Genomic DNA, 14,774 nt, shown 5'->3' on the forward strand with positions numbered 1-14,774 from the left:
AATTGTCGAACAGTCTACTTGCCATATTATGTAAGTGTATCTAGTTACTAAGTAACAATTAATTGTATTTGCTCATGAATTATTTTTATCAATCATTATTTTAATATTAAGTTTTTTATATATTGTCTTTGCCAAATGAACATCGATTTTATTTTGTGCCAGGAATAATCAAACAACTTTTTGAATGTTTTTCTTTTTAAGTATCTAATTAACTATTGATACCGGCCGGAAATTGGCAGTCCGTCCGATGAGACAAAGAGATTATTGCATAAATTGTTTCACTTACATTTTTTTTTAATGTATTGAAAATATATTTAAAGTTATTTACATAAAAATACATTAGTTTTTATAATAACTTTCGTGAGCCGGTTTCATAATTATTTGATATTTGTGACTATCCCGCTAAATACTCAAATGTAAACCATTTAAAAATATGAAGACAACTAATGGTATACTATTAAAATTCAAGTCAAAATTCAGTTTATTTGATCTAAACTTACCATATTGCACCTATTGTCAATAGGACTGTGTTATATTTTTTTTCAAATGACCATTTGAGCCTATTACTGGTTCCGCCTAATGAAAGTACTTCAGCAATGAATTCGATAGCTGTCAAATATTTTCATTATTGTTGGCTTCTATCTTATTGGATGTATATTTGTACATAAAATTAGTAAAATCTGTATGTAAAATGTTTTCTAAAGCTCATCCTACTATCAAAATTGTTAACATTTGTTTAAGTTTTAAAGGTTCTGGTTAATTTAATCTCCAATAAGAAGCTGTCTTCCTTCGATCGCAACTATGTGTATTATCATTTCCATTAAAACATTAACTAATTTAACATTAAGACTACGCGGCATTTCCTAATTACATGCGTAAAAACTTCCATTTTCAAAAACATTGTTTTTTGTTTTTACTTTTTGTTTTTAAATGGCATAAAGATCTGGACCATTCTGCTCGAATTTCTGTAGGTTTTAAGCAGTCAGTACTAAAATAATACCAATGAAAGCATAATAAATATGTGATTTGGGGACATACAACTATAGAACACATTTAGGTAGAATATAAACATTTTGCAGCAGTGACATAAACACCATGCTTTTAATTTTCTCAATTTATAATAGGTTTTTTTTTTAAGAAATAACCCAAGCATTATAGTAAAAGTAATTCGGAGTAACCCAGTTCTATTTTAAATATTGCATTTGTACATGGAAATAAAACAACGATCGGTAAGAGAGCTATGTAGCTAGCCTTCTGTAGTGTGCTTGTCTTTGGGAACGCGACATCCAATAGGGACGCACGGCTAGTTTGGCTTTTTTTATCATATTAGCGTGAATTAGCCACACAAAAGTTGTTATAAAAAATACAACAACATTGATTATCCGTTGACTCAATTAACTACGTGGACAAAAGTCATTTTCATGTACAACATCGGTATTTAACTCACGACCGGGGTCTGTTAGTTAAATTATAAAATAATGTATATTTTAGTGCATGTTACTGGATGTTCAAATACATTGTTTCTGTGCTTACTTTTGCCGTTAGAAATTTATCTATACAAGTACCATCTAACTTATAAGAATAATGGTTACTATAATATAATTTCTATACTAAATTGTGCCTTAGTTTTAATGTTTTGTTATTTGTTTATAATTATAATCGAAATCTATTTATTCATTTCAATTGAACAAAATATTAATCGGGTTATTTTATACTTTGTATATAATCTTCTGCCTACACTAGTTATATTTCATCTTCCCGTATTAATAATAAGCATCATTTTGTAGACAAAATATCATAAATCATAATCAATAAAATAAGACTACTGTATCGCATCATCCTTATAGTTCGTACCTTAAATAATTCCAGTTGTTGACTTTAAAGGTAAATTTTAATTATTGTTACGAAATTTCGTGTTGTTTTAAGGGACCATTATTCCTCCTATTTCTTTTTGGTGGCCATAACATATTGTTGCCATACTTTTTTTATACATCTGCTTATTATATTCGTATTCTGTATTTTACGATATTTTTTTGTACTTTGTAAATTTAATAAAATTGTTTACATTGATTTGTATGTTTTATTGCGATTCGAGGTCTAAAGTACAGGATGGCAAATTAAAAAAAAGTATATTATTAAAACATAATATGCAACGGAACTTCGCTAAATTTATTTAAATTATATACACAAACAATAATTTACTATTTAATAATTCTTTTCCCAATTCTCGCGTTCCTCCCTCTCCTTCTTGACTTGTTCGACGGTGGGAGTGAGGTATAAGACATCTTCCTCCAGCTTGGTCCACTCCTCTTTGGGCAGGATGTTCTTGGTCATGGAGAGTTGGATAGCGCGCACGATGCGGAAGTTGCGCTCGTCGACTACGTTTTGTGGGATCCTGCGGAGGGCCTCGGTGACGTCCTCAGTTTCATAGAGGCAGTCGTCGCGGAGCAGACCTATAACAATATAAGAATAATGACGTAAAGGTTCCTCACTAATTTTTTTCCTAAACTTAAATTGTTCAAGTTGATGCTAGATATTACCTACATATTATGCTAACATCATAGCCAGCGGTTTCCCTTGTTCTGTGTTTATTTGTTATTGCATTCATTCACAAGTTGTTGGGTATAAACAAAGATAAATACAAAATCTTGACCATTTAACATACAAAACAGAAACAACATTACCATACAGGTATAAACATGCGTTGTGACCAATCTCATGCAAATACAAGTGTATATTTGCATAAAACTCTGACTGCAAAATTTTTCACAGAACAGATTTTCTGCTCTTGCCTTGAATTACCAATAAAAGACAAGCTACTTGTTGATGGTAACATCTACAAGGTAGCCAGATTCATTGATTAGCTATGCTTTTTTTATTGTTATTGTAATGGTTTTATTGCATATACTTTTGGTTTACATACTTTCCTTTTCTTTAGCATAATACAACATTAAATGGGAATTTGAATGTTAAGGGTTGAAACATAAAATGTTACAAATTAACAACTTATGACAAACTGTAATCTTGAATTTTATCATTACCAAATATGTGTAGAAAAAGCTAAGTGGCTACTTAGTTTTTTTTTTTTTTTTAATTTAGTTGCATGTATACCTATAATTGAGTGGTTCAACAAAAAGGAAATTATTATAAAAAAATGATAATGGATTTAGGAAATATTTATTAAAAAAGATTCACTATGGAAAATTAAAAAAACCTTTAGCTGGTCAGAATAGTTAATATATATTGTTTTAACTGGTTTTATGGTTTTCCTATCTTTTAATGATCCACAAATCCATCTAGTCCCAAACTAAGTAAGACCTTGTACTAATAGTACTAGACAACTGGTAAACATACTTTTATATTTCTAAATACATTTATCATATAGATAAATTACACCTAGACTCAGAAAAAATGATCATGCTCATCACACAAACATATGTCTATGGTAAGAATTAAACCTTCGCACCCACACTAACCGCTAGACCAAAAGGCAACACACAGTAAGGATATTAATTTTGATACACTTTAAAGATTCTTCAAATAATAAGTCGAAAGAGGCTAGTAATTACTCATTACTTAATGTAATTGGAAAATATAATGCAAGGCAAGGCAATTTTAGTGAGGTTGTCATTGACTCTTCATGTATATACAGTATACATAACTGGGGTACACTTAGGTACTATTGTTTCATATGGTTGTAATCAGTAAAGTATATATATGAAAATAGGTGAAAACATACCGTATTTGTTAAATCCAGCCATTTTGTAGGCCCATCTTTTCATGTTGTCTGAAAATAACAATTTACACAGTTACATAACTTTAATGTTATTACTGAAATTTATAACAATTGTGCAATTTTTGTGATATACTTACTCAAGGCGACAGCTGAAGTTCTGAAAGCCATTTTGTTAAGATCTCAGATCTTATTAAACAAGGATCAAAAATCCACAATCGGGACCAAGAATTATGGTAATTCTCACTGCGTGCAAGTCCTGTCAAACTGACATTGGTTGTCAATTGATTGCTGGAAGGTCTGGCTGATTGAGTGGAGTGTTGCCATTTGAAATAGAGCTAGAATTAAGTAAAGCTAACTATTCATTCTCTTCTCCTTAATAATTTTACTGATTATACTATACAAGTCATGGACATGAGACATCCTCTCGTATTGAAAACGCAACCGTGAAAGATCGTGCCTTTTTTAGATACCTTCATATGCATCAGCAAAAGGACGAGTTTAATTTAAGGAAAGGCTTTGTGTCTGTCAGAATAAAGGCAATGTTAGGTAATCTTTGGTTGAAATAGTCTAATCGATCTAATCACACAAAAATATAAAATTATAAAAACAAGTAAAATGATGACTCTAACAAATGCTTTTCCATTGCGGAAACCTGTGTTCTTTGTATGTACTATGTACGTAATCCTACTAGTCTGAATTATAGTATTGGAAATAAAAATCAAGTTTTGGTTATAGAACTTTATATTTGTGCAACTGATGTTTTATACAGGTTTTATAAAATTAAACATCGCTTTAATTACATGTATTAACGAGATTATAAGATAAAAATGATATCAAACTTCGTGACCTCTTTCTAGGGACTATGATTGAAATCAAATGAATGACCACCTGTAATAGGAAGGAACAAGAATGAATGAATGAATTTATTAACCTCAATTTATCTATGTTATAGTGAAAAAAACAAACAAAATAATGTCTGCAAGATAATTTTGTTATTTTTTTGTTAAAAAATAGAAAAATAAGCAATGGATTCAGTTCAGCAATTACATATCTTTTAAAGAAACTATGAATTCGACGGTTGTTTTTGTGGCTGGAAAAACAGGATTATAAAATGGTACGGTACGTCTTCGCTAGAAAGAAGGGTTGAACTGTTAGGGACAGCATATCTTTTGTTTTAATATAGCGGCCGAGTATCCAAGACAAGTACGATAAGGTTGCGTTGCGCGTGGCTACTTCGTGCTTCTTATCAAGTTGTTTGTTTTCTTGTCTTGGAGTGAACTTCGAATGACCTCGCTCGACCTCCTAGTTCCTCGGTCCGCTTATCATTATCAGTACGAATAAAACGAGACGGCGGAAGGTAATTCATTTAATTCATCAGATATCGTGGCGCGAACACATACTGTTCTCGGTTATTCCATTACTAGACACTGGTCTCTGTAATACGTTGTAGTAAAACACTTTCTCATAATAATTCCATTCTTTCGGTGTTAAATCTTGTGTGTTATTGTGTAGTGATTTTTTTGTTCATCCTGCATTCAAGAAGAGGAATGCCAAGTGACTGTCGAGACTGTTTGGGAATTCGTTATCGAATTAATACCCTGCACCAAACCTGGAAGTGGCTGCATCAAACAATCGCCCTTCACGAATATCTGATCTCCCTCTCATCGGCTGATACTGACGCCTGTTGCTCTATGCACTAGGTTATAAGGACTTTTTGAACTGTTATTAGTCAATTTATTTAGGTGATAGAACTGATATTAGATAATTAGCATTTAATAGACTGTGGTTATTAAGTTCATACAGAAAAGTATCCGTTTACATATAAATTTTATAATATAATACTTAAAGATGGCTCAGACAATGATGAAGAAGATTGTGGCGAGCAGCGCCTGCCTGGTGGTTGGCCTGACAAGAAGAACAAGCTCTCGCAGCTTGGCAACAGCCAGCAAGAACCTAAATACTAAGAAGGAACGAGACCTGCCGAGTGAGGGGGAGATCACCAAGTCGGTCTTCATGTCCCAATCAACTGACATCTACACAAACCTGGCTCTGGAGGACTGGATGTACCGTAACATGGACTTCACCAACCATCATGTGATGATGGTGTGGCGCAATGAGCCGTGTGTGGTGATTGGAAGACACCAGAACCCATGGTTGGAAGCCAATTTACCACTTCTGAATGAGAAGGAGATTGCTTTGGCTAGACGCAACAGTGGTGGTGGTACTGTCTACCATGACCGTGGCAACCTAAACGTCACATTCTTCACTCCTCGCGAGAGATACGACAGGAAATACAACTTGGAGCTGATTAAAAGAGCACTCTTCAGAGGATTTGGTGTCAAGTCACTCATCAACGAGCGTCAGGACATCATTGTACGAGACAAATACAAAGTATCCTTTTCAATTAACAATCATCATTATAAATGTATAAAACAAAATGGTATTGCAACTCCTATAGTATATTTACGATACACTGACTTGTTAAATCGTCAAAGTTTTATAATCGTCATTATAGGAGATATCTTGAAACAAATAATAATGTTCAAAATGAGTTAAACAAAAGTAGTTTCCTTAACAAAACTTTATCAGGTCTCTGGAACAGCTGCAAAGCTAGGCCGTCTCACAGCCTACCATCACTGCACACTTCTAGTCAATGCCAATAAGGCAGATCTCAGCAAAGCCCTAGCTAAACGTGAGGTGAGTTACATTGTCCAAACATGACTGGATAAAAACAAATTATTTTATTTTTAATTATCATTTCGACCTTTCTGGAAAAATGTGAACTTACTGCATGAAGAATAAAATTGCTAATTACGTAACAAGAAATAATTCGGAAATATTTTTGGTTTAGCTTAACAGTAAGATCACATTTTTCAGCTAGTTATAATTGCTTGTATAACTGTTTCTGCTTATTTTATAATTTCTTTTTTTTACTGTGACTAATTTACTTAATTTCATGTTTTTTTCCTTCTTTTCTCTTCAACTACCCTTATGTAGTTCAATATAAATCCCAAGCTATGCTCCAATAAGCACACTTTCAAAACATTTAACTAAAGTCGTGCTGTAACTAAGTATTTAGTATGCTGGCATCAAACAGATACCCAGTGTGCCTTTAATGCATATTCAGTAGTGTCATAGGTCGCACATGTTGCATTTCATTGTTTATGTATGAATCATCAGTTTCTGTGAAGCAACAAAAGCAGCAATGAAATGCTCGTGGCCAGCGATATTCTAGATTTCACAATATTAATGAAAACAATAGTTCTCATTATTGTAATTGTTCTTAACCTTTTGTTGTGAGCTGACTTTTCGACTAACTCTTTGTACTGACCTTGACTTGACTGCCCTCCACAATATGTTAAGGACATTTTAATTCTATTTAGCATGGCATACAGACTAACGCGACTGCGTCCACGCGCTCTGAGGTGGCCAACCTGTCGGAGGTGGACAACCGGGTGACGGTGGACAGCCTCCAAACTGCCATCGGCTATGAGTACCTGCGCACGACCGCCCTGAGTCTGGAGGACGGCGGACAGAACCAGATCTCAAAGCAACGGGGCTTCCAGTTCGTTAACCCAACCGATGATTGGTTCCCAGGTAAGCTAAACGAATCATAAGTGTATTGTGAGATTATTTTCTTTTGCGATAACTCGGTAATATCTCTGTTACTGAGAAATAAAGATAAGTGTTATTACAACTGCCCGTTTAATATTTAAATGACCTGTTTGTTGAACACTTAATTAATTGCAACTTATTGTCCAGGACTTGCGGAGTTGAAGAACGAGCTTCAGACTTGGGACTGGTGTTTCGGCAGGACACCCGCCTTCACAGTGAGTCGCTCCTTCCCCGTCCCAGCGGAGTTGCTCGCTCCATCGAAGGTCTATTCAGCAACTCAGGAGCTTGCCATCAACATGACGGTAGAAAATGGTCTCATCGACGATGTAACGCTCAACATCCCACCGGGACTGGTGGAGTCAGGGTTCCACGGCGAAGCTTCCGTCATCACTCATCTTAAGGGTAAAAGATTCACGTCCGAAGCTCTGAGCGCTCTTCAAGAAGCCATGTTGACACGTCATTTGACCAATGACGTCAAGAAACTGGACGATAAAGAACAATTTGTCGCCAAGTGCTTCGACCAAGTGGTCAACACTGTGTAAGTCTCAGATTAATGATTATAATTAATATACATGTAATCCTGTAGGTGCTACGATACTATGTATATGTTAGGCTAAGTGCATAGGCAATCATGTCGACGATTTATACTTGTAGTCATGCTTTAGTTGATTGTAATTTTGTAGATAATAATCGTCAAAATGAAAGTAGCATTTGTAATGTAAATAGTTTGTACATTGTACTAATATTTTATACAACTAATAAGTGATACTTGTTATCTTTCTGTGCCTTTTAATCTCTCCTCCTTTCTTCTTATCTTATGCTTTGTGTCCATTTATAATTATCTGTCTGCTTCTTACATTTCTTGCGTGTTTTTAGTTTAGTAATATTTTTATAAATATCGGCAAGGAGCGTAATTTTGCTAATATATTTAGAGGATAATTATTAATGAATCTCTCATCAAATCAATCATGAAGGCCTGCAAGAGTTAATCTGCGGCAAAATTACGCTGTTTGCCTGAGTTTTAATCACGCGAATTGCACCTGTGTGCCGATCGCTACAAGAATGCATCATATCATTTGTTTTAATTAATTAAATTATAATTTTTGTTACAGAATTAACGTATCCACGTAATGTTACTTATCAAACATTTCATGTAGCATGTATTACTTACTGTATTGTTATAATATACGTCAACTAATTTGCCCATTTCATGACCCGCACATTGTTTAATTAGTTTGAAACGGGAACTTTTTTGTATGAAATGGACGTAGGTTATTCTATTTTTATTGCTTATGTAAGGCTATTTTAATGATAACTAGCAGCTGGTTTTGTAATAATAACAACATACCTAGTTTATTACGCCATGTTAAACAATTATATATTTAGAGGATATTTGGCTTAAGAAATTGAACAGTTTTATGTTATTATTATTATTTAATGGGAAAGGATATTTTGAGAGTTAAATCGTGTTGAATTAAAATTTATGATAAAATTAAAAACATTTTTTTTTAATCTATGAAAACCCTACCCTCTGAAACAGAAAGGAATCTGACGAAAAGGCAATAAAGCTATATGTCATCATAATTACACGGACATACGAATAAATGCGATTAAAAATATATTTAACTAAAAATATATCAAGGCTGTTTCCTATTTAGTCAATGAACTCTATTTTCAATGCAATCTGCCTCAAACTTTCCAAGGTTACAAGTTAAAGATAATTTGCCAATCAATGTAACGTCATAAAATCAAACAGGAATTCTTGATTTATTATCACGATCATTGATTCATATTTAAATTTATTTAATTAGAACAAAATGTATGAGAAATGTGACTCTAGCAGTAACTGTTTGTAAGGTATGTTAGATAGCCGTGGGCGCATTTTTTATACAAATCAATGCTATATGGAAACATGCACTTGTCCTCGCACAACAAAACTCGCTTTGAGCTAAGGCTCTTCCTCTCGCTTTCCGAAGCACGCGGTGGTGGTCGTCGGCCGGCGCAGGCGCAGCCAGTCTGCGTTCGTTCACAGAGGTGTGCGCGCATTCAGCGCCATATTGTATTTACATACGTTACCATGACGACCGCGTAAACACGATCGCTAAGCTTTGATTGAACTTTCCCGGCGTAAAGTTTAGTTTATTCATACTTTTTATATCAGATTTCTTAAGTGTTGTGAGTCGAATTTCGTATGATTTATGGTTTACCTGTAGTTTGTAAAGAATAAAAGTAAGTATTTGCTTTATTATTAACATTGGTACCCTGATTGAAACAGATATGAATTTCTTTTGTTATGTTTTATCTGATAGAAATAAGTAATTGCATATTTTAGGAATGGAGATAAGTGGGTAATTGAGTAGTGTTATCTTGGTCACACTTTTCGCTTCTGATTATCACTTACGAGGTTGTGGGTATCGTTTTCATGATAGCACCTTACCGGTATTTAGGTACATTATAGTATTGAATAAGATTTTATCATTTGTCTAATAGGTACCTGACTATATTTCACAAATAGTTTCATTCAAAAATTGAATTAAAACAATTTACCGGTCAAACAAGCCAACTTTGCTAATCAAGGTATCTTTGCCCCAAAAGCAATTTATAAGCAAATCCTCTAATATAAGAAACAATTTTAGTTTTATGGCAATATTTATTATTTGGGTGAAAAGTTGATTATAAATGTTACCATAAAACTAAAATTGATATTGAAATTGAATTGGAACAATTGAATTTTAAAACAATTTAAGAGCCTCTACAGCGCATTACTACAAAGGCAAATGAATAGAACCTTCAAAAGAGAAAAAAAACAGAAGAATAAATTAATCAATAATAACATAACTAGTAGAAGGCCTTGCCATGCCTCAGTGAGTAATAATAATATTCATTATTATTATAATTCTGAGCGTAAAAGAGAGGGCGAGAAGACGTACCGACGAATGAGCGTAGGGACTAAAAACTTATAGTTGAGAAGTAAAAACATTTGAAATGTAGTGAACAGTGTAGCAAACAAGTATATGATATCTCACTTACTAAAAAAAGGCATAAATACGATAAAAAAAAAAATCAAAAAATATAAAGGCATAAATAGGATAAAAAAATACTTCGTCAAAGAAGAAGAAGCCCAATCAGAAAACAGGGGGATTTTTGGGGCTCATCTCGTTACGAACATAATATTATGTAGATTGTAGGTGTGAATGACAATAATCGTTACCGCTGTAAATTCCTTAACCTTTCCTTAACATTTTTAAGTAGTTATAATTTGATATTGAACAATATGATTGAACCCGTACAGTACTGCAAGTGATACTAACTGCAGCTATAATACAAAAAATACAGGAAGAAATTTCCCTATTTTCTAGTGGGTAGGCGTGTTTTAAATTTTTCTTGTGTGTCACTATACTTTTTTAAAAGACCGGTCGTTTTTATAACCAAAATAATCCTATTTCCTTCGATATTGACAACTTCTTATTTCTTCTTCACTGCTTATCAATTCCCATTTTTTAAATTGGATATAACTAGGAGCTGACAAGTTTTCTTGCATCAACTACATACTAACGTGCCGGTTGTTTACAGTGTTCAGTTCAGAAACCAAGTGGAATTTTCACATAAATTAGAAACAGAAAGTAATTATCTTCATGTAACCTGAATAGTTTTACAGCACGTGATCTATGTTAAGTGTCCTTGGCTGGCAATTACCCGCTTTTCCGATTAGAAAACTAGCTTCCGCTTCGTTCCGTCGAATCATGCAAAAAAAAATAACGTTTTCATAGGGATTGCAAAATACAGGTATTGTTATTAATTACATATCAATTATAAAACTGCTAAATGATTAATTCTGGTAATTACCAATCAAGTTATATGAACAAATAAGCCTTTTTGGTGTGTGGTATGCGAGACAGTACTCTTGTGTTCAATCAGCCGGTTTGCGACGGAAAGATGATGAACATCTCTAGTTGGGAATTACTTTAGACTTACTTGTGGTTGTTCGAATGATGAATGCTGCGAGAGGTGGACTCAAGACCGCTGAAAATGTTATGTGCCGACGTTTGTCTGTGTCTCTGGAGGTGATTAGCACTTGAGTGCACATTGTACCGAAGCACGGTCATTTCTGCGACCACAAGCAGTAAAGTATTTAATATTGTTTTTAACGCATTTGGGATAGCGCATCTGATTTCCGTAGGGGAATAAAACCCTCACTGAATTCATATTTATTTGATATTTTAAATAGAACATCATTATTATTTATTGTTGACAATTTCCAGGAAATCCTTAATTTAATTTGTAATATTTGTTATGTATGCCTATAGACCCAGTTTTGCAAGAGTCCGTAAATAAAGAAGTGTAGTACGATATATCTACTAGGTATTTAAGAATTTAATCCGTTGAGTTTTAATAAATCTATAATAACAGTTCAACGGGCGTAATATTTGACCTTTTACTGGTTAAGTATGCCAACTAGCTTGCCAACGGGCTAATAGCTCTGCCTTAGTCAATATTGGCCAACTTGCTATCGACAGAACGTTACATAAAAATAACTTGTAAGTAGCTTCAATTAAACATCACTACGTTTTTATGTTGTAAACTATTGTTTGAATCTTTAGAAATTTTAGCTACTTACCTAGGCTAATTTAATTACATCGAAATATAGGTAAACGAAGTTTTTTTTTTCCGGCAAACTTTAAATTAAATTAAGCGGTCGTTGCTAACTGAATATTAAAAAAACTGACTGTAACTAATGTGTTCTGAAAGTGATTATTTGTTATTTATCTTTCATATAAAATTAGTATACCTACATAGTTAATTTGATTGCATTTATAGTTAAAAGGTTGCTTGCGGAAATATCGAGAAATCGGAGTTACAACCGGGTAATTCTCATACCCCGGTAATTTGCACATTACGGTGGAATCAAACGATTAGGGCCTCGAACAGTGTTTCGTCCAACGCAGAGAATGATTTTGCACCACGCCTGATTAGGATTAAAAAAAAACTGATTCAAACTCCCAGGTTTAGTGACCAATGAGGTTTTATTATTTCAAAACAAGGGGAAATCTTTAGTAGGTTTTTTATTATGCACCACGGTCGAATTAAAGAACACTCAAACGATTAGGGCCTCGAACAGTGTTTCGTCCAACGCAGAGAATGATTTTGCACCACGCCTGATTAGGATTAAAAAAAAACTGATTCAAACTCCCAGGTTTAGTGACCAATGAGGTTTTATTATTTCAAAACAAGGGGAAATCTTTTATTATGCTCCAGATATGTAGAAAGTGATACAGGAGATGACCGCTTGATCTAGAGGCTAGATTAGACGATTGTTGGATGCTAACATGGGTAAAACGTTGGTATGTATTGCACAATTGTTGTCGGTAACATCTCGTTACGTAATATTGGGCAATGCGGGCTCTCCGTGTGACCAGCTGCAGATAGATGTCTTACTTAGAAATCGGCTCACGGAGGACATTTTTGGAATCAAGCCATTTTATTGCTAAGCTAACCAACTGTTTGTAATCGGTGATACTTACTTACCGGTACATACCGATAAAAGCCTAAGCCTAAGTTACATTTTAACCGTTAATGGCAAACTCTCAAATTTATGGAAATTATATTTTGTTAAGTCAAGTGTGTATTTATTGCCAGCGATAGCTCCGACGCAAACATTACGCGGACTTCCAAAAGCTGGACTAGACTGGACTGTTATTTTAACTGGATTAGTAACAAACAGTGATAGATTTTTATAGCGTAGGTAAAGGTCCGAAAAGGTAGGTACAGCGACTTCAAAAATTCCATCGCATAGTTTTCATCATAATTTTGTATTCAATTTTAGACTAAGATTAGCACATACCTACTTTAAACATAACATTAGGATGCAGGAAATTATGAATACCTGTTTGGAATATGTAGCTTCAATCATAAAGCGAGATAGTACAGGGAGCGTGGAAGCATTAATACTATATGGCAGTTATCTATTCTTAGTTTCACTAAATAAATACTTCCATTCAAGATGAAGAAATAACTACCAGTGATCAAGAAATTCGGTCCTAAGCCTAAAATCATGATGACCGATGTTTTAATTATGGAATCGAGACAGCAATATACAAAGCGCATAGTTAGGTCTCTCTTCTACGTAGGTAAGAGGCTTTAAATAAATTAAGGAAGGACTTAAAGGATTATTTATAGTATATATAGGTAGATTTAATTTCTTTAGACTCGGATTTCACCACGGAACTCCGCACGTATGGCAGATAGACCTATGTCTTTAATGTCTTCTAAGATTTATGTCTCATAAACGCGTCAACAAAGGCATGTACCTACGGTTAAAATTACCTTTAGCGTTCGTCTACATGTTAATAAAACGTTGTTTTAAGTACGTGACCAAGCCTAACTTCTTAGATTTGTTCGTTGTCTAGCTTTAGGAGAGGCTGGCGTTGTTTCATGTGATTAAAATACATAAAATTGGCTGTTATTTTATACCTCAGTATAAATAACAGCCACAGGAGAGGCGAATTAAGTTTTGGATCTAAGCAAGAACTAATACGAGCTTATATTATATAACAAAGTCTTATTAGATTTGGCTTGAGTGTTTGACAGATGAAGAGGGGTTGATGAAATAAATCCTGATGAAATCTTCTAACTTTAAGCACTCCTTGTCTCACCCTTGCACTCATTGTCATTTAATTGATACTTTACCTGATAATTCCACATACAATTTGTAAACAATTTTTAAGTTATTTCGACTTTATTACTGGTAGGTAGGTGAGCCTGTTCAAGTGGTATATAAGTGCACATACAATTTAAGTTGTTAGAAACTTGCAGGAAGAACGTGCACAATTTACTTTCACCGAGCAACATCTTCGGAGACCATTTAAGTGGCTTGTAATATCAGTTTCCTTTAAACTTAATATGGACTAGTTTTCGTAACATTCCTACAATTTTGTTTAATTTATATTTCAAATTTCTTTCCTGATTCTCTACTCTACTTTCTTGGAGCATTTTGGGGTTAAGTAAGTATCCTCTATGTTAAATGAGTTGTTAGAGCGCAAGCCGAGTCCTGTGAACTTAATTCTATTGTTATTTATAACTATTAAAAACATTCTTTTACGACTTGTAAAATAGTCCTTTTACAAGGACTGCACTCATTTAAATTTATTTTGTCAAAGCGCGTAGAATCGCCGCGTAGGGTCGCAAAATTTAAAATGTAAAAGTTTAACACTAACACTTAATAATTTGCAAGTCACTTGACATCTAAATGCACTTAAGATCGGAAATTTTAAAATGAGTTAAATAAACACTTTTATGATTGATATTTATTTAGGCTAGTATTAATCTACAATGTCAAGATTTATTTCAAAACTAAGAAGAACTAGCTTATTTGTAGTAACCTTAATTGACTTCGCATAAACAATTTATGCGGTTTTAAATTTTC

General features: G+C 33.7%; 3 protein-coding genes across 3 annotated transcripts in view; 2 read left to right on the forward strand and 1 right to left on the reverse strand.

Annotated features, from left to right (window-relative positions):
- Nucleotides 1–2,148: 2,148 nt before the first annotated feature.
- On the reverse strand, nt 2,149–4,023 carry LOC113502006 (cytochrome b-c1 complex subunit 7-like). Its single transcript, XM_026883360.1, has 3 exons — nt 3,874–4,023; nt 3,740–3,787; nt 2,149–2,453 (listed from the first exon to the last, which is right to left on the reverse strand). The coding sequence occupies exons 1-3, from the start codon at nt 3,902–3,904 to the stop codon at nt 2,206–2,208; spliced, it is 327 nt and encodes a 108-aa protein (XP_026739161.1). The 5' UTR covers nt 3,905–4,023; the 3' UTR covers nt 2,149–2,205.
- A 328-nt stretch (nt 4,024–4,351) lies between these two features.
- Nucleotides 4,352–5,694, forward strand: LOC113502102. The gene is made up of 2 exons (XM_026883483.1): nt 4,352–4,399; nt 5,161–5,694. The coding sequence occupies exons 1-2, from the start codon at nt 4,352–4,354 to the stop codon at nt 5,434–5,436; spliced, it is 324 nt and encodes a 107-aa protein (XP_026739284.1). The 3' UTR covers nt 5,437–5,694.
- The window catches only part of LOC113502005 (lipoyltransferase 1, mitochondrial), a 29,177-nt gene continuing 19,653 nt past the window's right edge, over nt 5,251–14,774 (forward strand). Inside the window, exons 1-4 of the mRNA XM_026883359.1 lie at nt 5,251–6,127; nt 6,326–6,433; nt 7,120–7,333; nt 7,499–7,889. Coding sequence (XP_026739160.1) covers nt 5,585–6,127; nt 6,326–6,433; nt 7,120–7,333; nt 7,499–7,889 — 1,256 coding nt within the window. The 5' untranslated portion in view covers nt 5,251–5,584. The remainder of the gene's footprint in view (nt 6,128–6,325; nt 6,434–7,119; nt 7,334–7,498; nt 7,890–14,774) is intronic.

This window comes from Trichoplusia ni, chromosome 16, assembly GCF_003590095.1.
Source record: "Trichoplusia ni isolate ovarian cell line Hi5 chromosome 16, tn1, whole genome shotgun sequence".
Lineage (NCBI taxonomy): Eukaryota > Metazoa > Arthropoda > Insecta > Lepidoptera > Noctuidae > Trichoplusia > Trichoplusia ni.

What these genes read in the sequence shown, in the direction of transcription:
- LOC113502006 (XM_026883360.1), bottom strand. Translation starts at nt 3,904, where the DNA reads ATGGCTTTCAGAACTTCAGCTGTCGCCTTGA. An exon ending in AACTTCAGCTGTCGCCTTGA is followed by an intron (nt 3,788 to 3,873) that starts GTAAGTATATCA and finishes TGTTATTTTCAG; the next exon opens with ACAACATGAAAAGATGGGCC. An exon ending in GGCTGGATTTAACAAATACG is followed by an intron (nt 2,454 to 3,739) that starts GTATGTTTTCAC and finishes ATATTGTTATAG; the next exon opens with GTCTGCTCCGCGACGACTGC.
- LOC113502102 (XM_026883483.1), top strand. Translation starts at nt 4,352, where the DNA reads ATGATGACTCTAACAAATGCTTTTCCATTGCGGAAACCTGTGTTCTTT. An exon ending in TGCGGAAACCTGTGTTCTTT is followed by an intron (nt 4,400 to 5,160) that starts GTATGTACTATG and finishes TTCCATTACTAG; the next exon opens with ACACTGGTCTCTGTAATACG.